The sequence below is a fragment of the Corvus brachyrhynchos genome, unplaced genomic scaffold, assembly GCF_000691975.1.
Source record: "Corvus brachyrhynchos isolate BGI_N302 unplaced genomic scaffold, ASM69197v1 scaffold167, whole genome shotgun sequence".
Taxonomy (NCBI): Eukaryota; Metazoa; Chordata; class Aves; order Passeriformes; family Corvidae; genus Corvus; species Corvus brachyrhynchos.
In genome coordinates, this window is record NW_008239547.1 from 4,395,894 (window position 1) to 4,397,823 (window position 1,930).

Genomic DNA, 1,930 nt, shown 5'->3' on the forward strand with positions numbered 1-1,930 from the left:
GAATGCAGCCCAAGTGGTGTGCAGGATCTAAAGTCACTGAGAACATTTAAAAGGACCCCACCTCCATCACAGTAATGTCTCAGCAATTTTAACAGATAATCATCAACCGTGCCATGCACAACCTCTGAAAAACCAAAGGGTTACATGTAGCTGGGGAACAAAGCTTAGAAGTGCTAAGGGATGAAACCCAGACATCTATAATTTCTGTGGTTTTGGAGGAGGAGTCAAAGTATGGTGTTGAGCAGGTCACCCCAGTCCATAGCGAGTATCTCAGAAGAAATATTTGCTAGAGCAAAGAACAAATTCCTGTTTGAAATGTCTCTGACCAGCAGCTGATACATTGCAAACAACCTTCCTCAGAGTACTGTTTGACTTCAGTGAATAATTGCTAACAAATGGGACTGCAGAGAAAGTGACGTGGCTTTCAAAGCATTCCACTCAGCAAGTTGAAAATAAAAATATAATTGAGACAGTATTAATGTTTGTAACTTTTTTATAGGTTTTATAGTAACTATTTTAGCCAGGCTTCTAGCCCTCCAGCTTCAAATTTGAGCCTAAGCACCACAACCATAGGACTAATGCAATATAAGGGCTTTCGTCCCTTCAGCTTCTTACCTCTGTTCCTCTAAGGTCTTTGGGATAGTAAATGTCTTCAGTCATTTGAACACTCAGGCCAAAATCCACCAAAACAGCCTTAGTTGACATAAAGACGATGTTGCTTGCTAAAAGAAAAGCAAAAGTGACAACATTTAAATTTCTGGCATGCCTGGGATTTATTTTACAACACTCCTGTTTCATTCAGATGCTAGCCTGAAAAGGGAGAGATTAGCACAACCACTCTCTACAGCCAATATCCTTCTAGCCAAAATAGCTCTGGTAATTCTTTGGTTCAATTTTAAATCATATCTTAAAAATCAAACTGGACTGGTTTATGTCAAAGAATCAATTTTTGGTCATATTCTTAGCTTAAAAAAAAAAAAAAAAAAGACAGAGAGAGAGAGAGGGAAAAAGGCTAAGGGTAGATGAGGAAAGTAGAAGACTGACAGGCACTTCAGCACAGTGCTCTGAAGATGTTTAATGGTCTCCAAGGCGCAGATCATGCTGTGCAGCTCTGGCTATAAGCAGCACAACTGTTGCTTACCAAGAGGTTTTTCTAGAGTAACAGTTTAAGTGAAGACAGAAACAGAAGAGTAACCAGGGCCCCTCCACAGCAGCCACACAGGTCTCCTGCACTGGTCAGTGAGGACAGCACAACAGGACAGACAAGGGCTGCAAAAGTAATAGAAGACTGAGCATTTCAAACTCCCTCTGAACTGCAGCAGAATCTAGGAGCTTAATTTACTTTCCTTCATAAATCTCTGCCTAAGGCACAACTTTGTACTCAAAGGCTTCACTTCTGCTCAAGTATTTATGAATGTAGTGCTTGGTGTGAGCCTTGAGAAATTCTTGTTTGCTGTTTCAGAAGATGTGGTAAAATGAAGTCTCCAAGTTACACAACAGAAACACATTTTCTCTTACAGGAAATTGTGGGCCATTTTCCATCTTAACAGTGCCTACCATGATCATCCAGTGGGAGGGCAGATTTGATTTCAGCAGTACTGATTCCTGAAGCAATGCTTCACACAGCTGCTTCCTTACCATAGTATATAGTACTATATACTGTGTAAATCTGTAATTTTAGGGATAACTTTGACGATATGAATTTTAAACACCCCGTAATGGATGGTGCAAGGGGCCACACTTGCCACAGTGCAGCAGGATCTGCTGCCTGCCTGGGATTGTACTCAGCCCCAGCTGCAGCTGATTTTAGACTGAAGCTCCCACCAAACAGCCTCATGGTTTAACTGCTCTCCAACCAAGGGTTAAAATGAGTGGCAGCACTGAACACCTCCCAAGAACCAGAATGTCCTCCTCCCCTTTTCATTTCAAG

General features: G+C 41.6%; 1 protein-coding gene across 1 annotated transcript in view; it reads right to left on the minus strand.

The window, feature by feature from the left end:
- The window catches only part of MAP3K8 (mitogen-activated protein kinase kinase kinase 8), an 18,972-nt gene that overhangs the window by 6,579 nt on the left and 10,463 nt on the right, over positions 1-1,930 (minus strand). Inside the window, exon 6 of the mRNA XM_008639269.2 lies at positions 616-722. Coding sequence (XP_008637491.1) covers positions 616-722 — 107 coding nt within the window. The remainder of the gene's footprint in view (positions 1-615; positions 723-1,930) is intronic.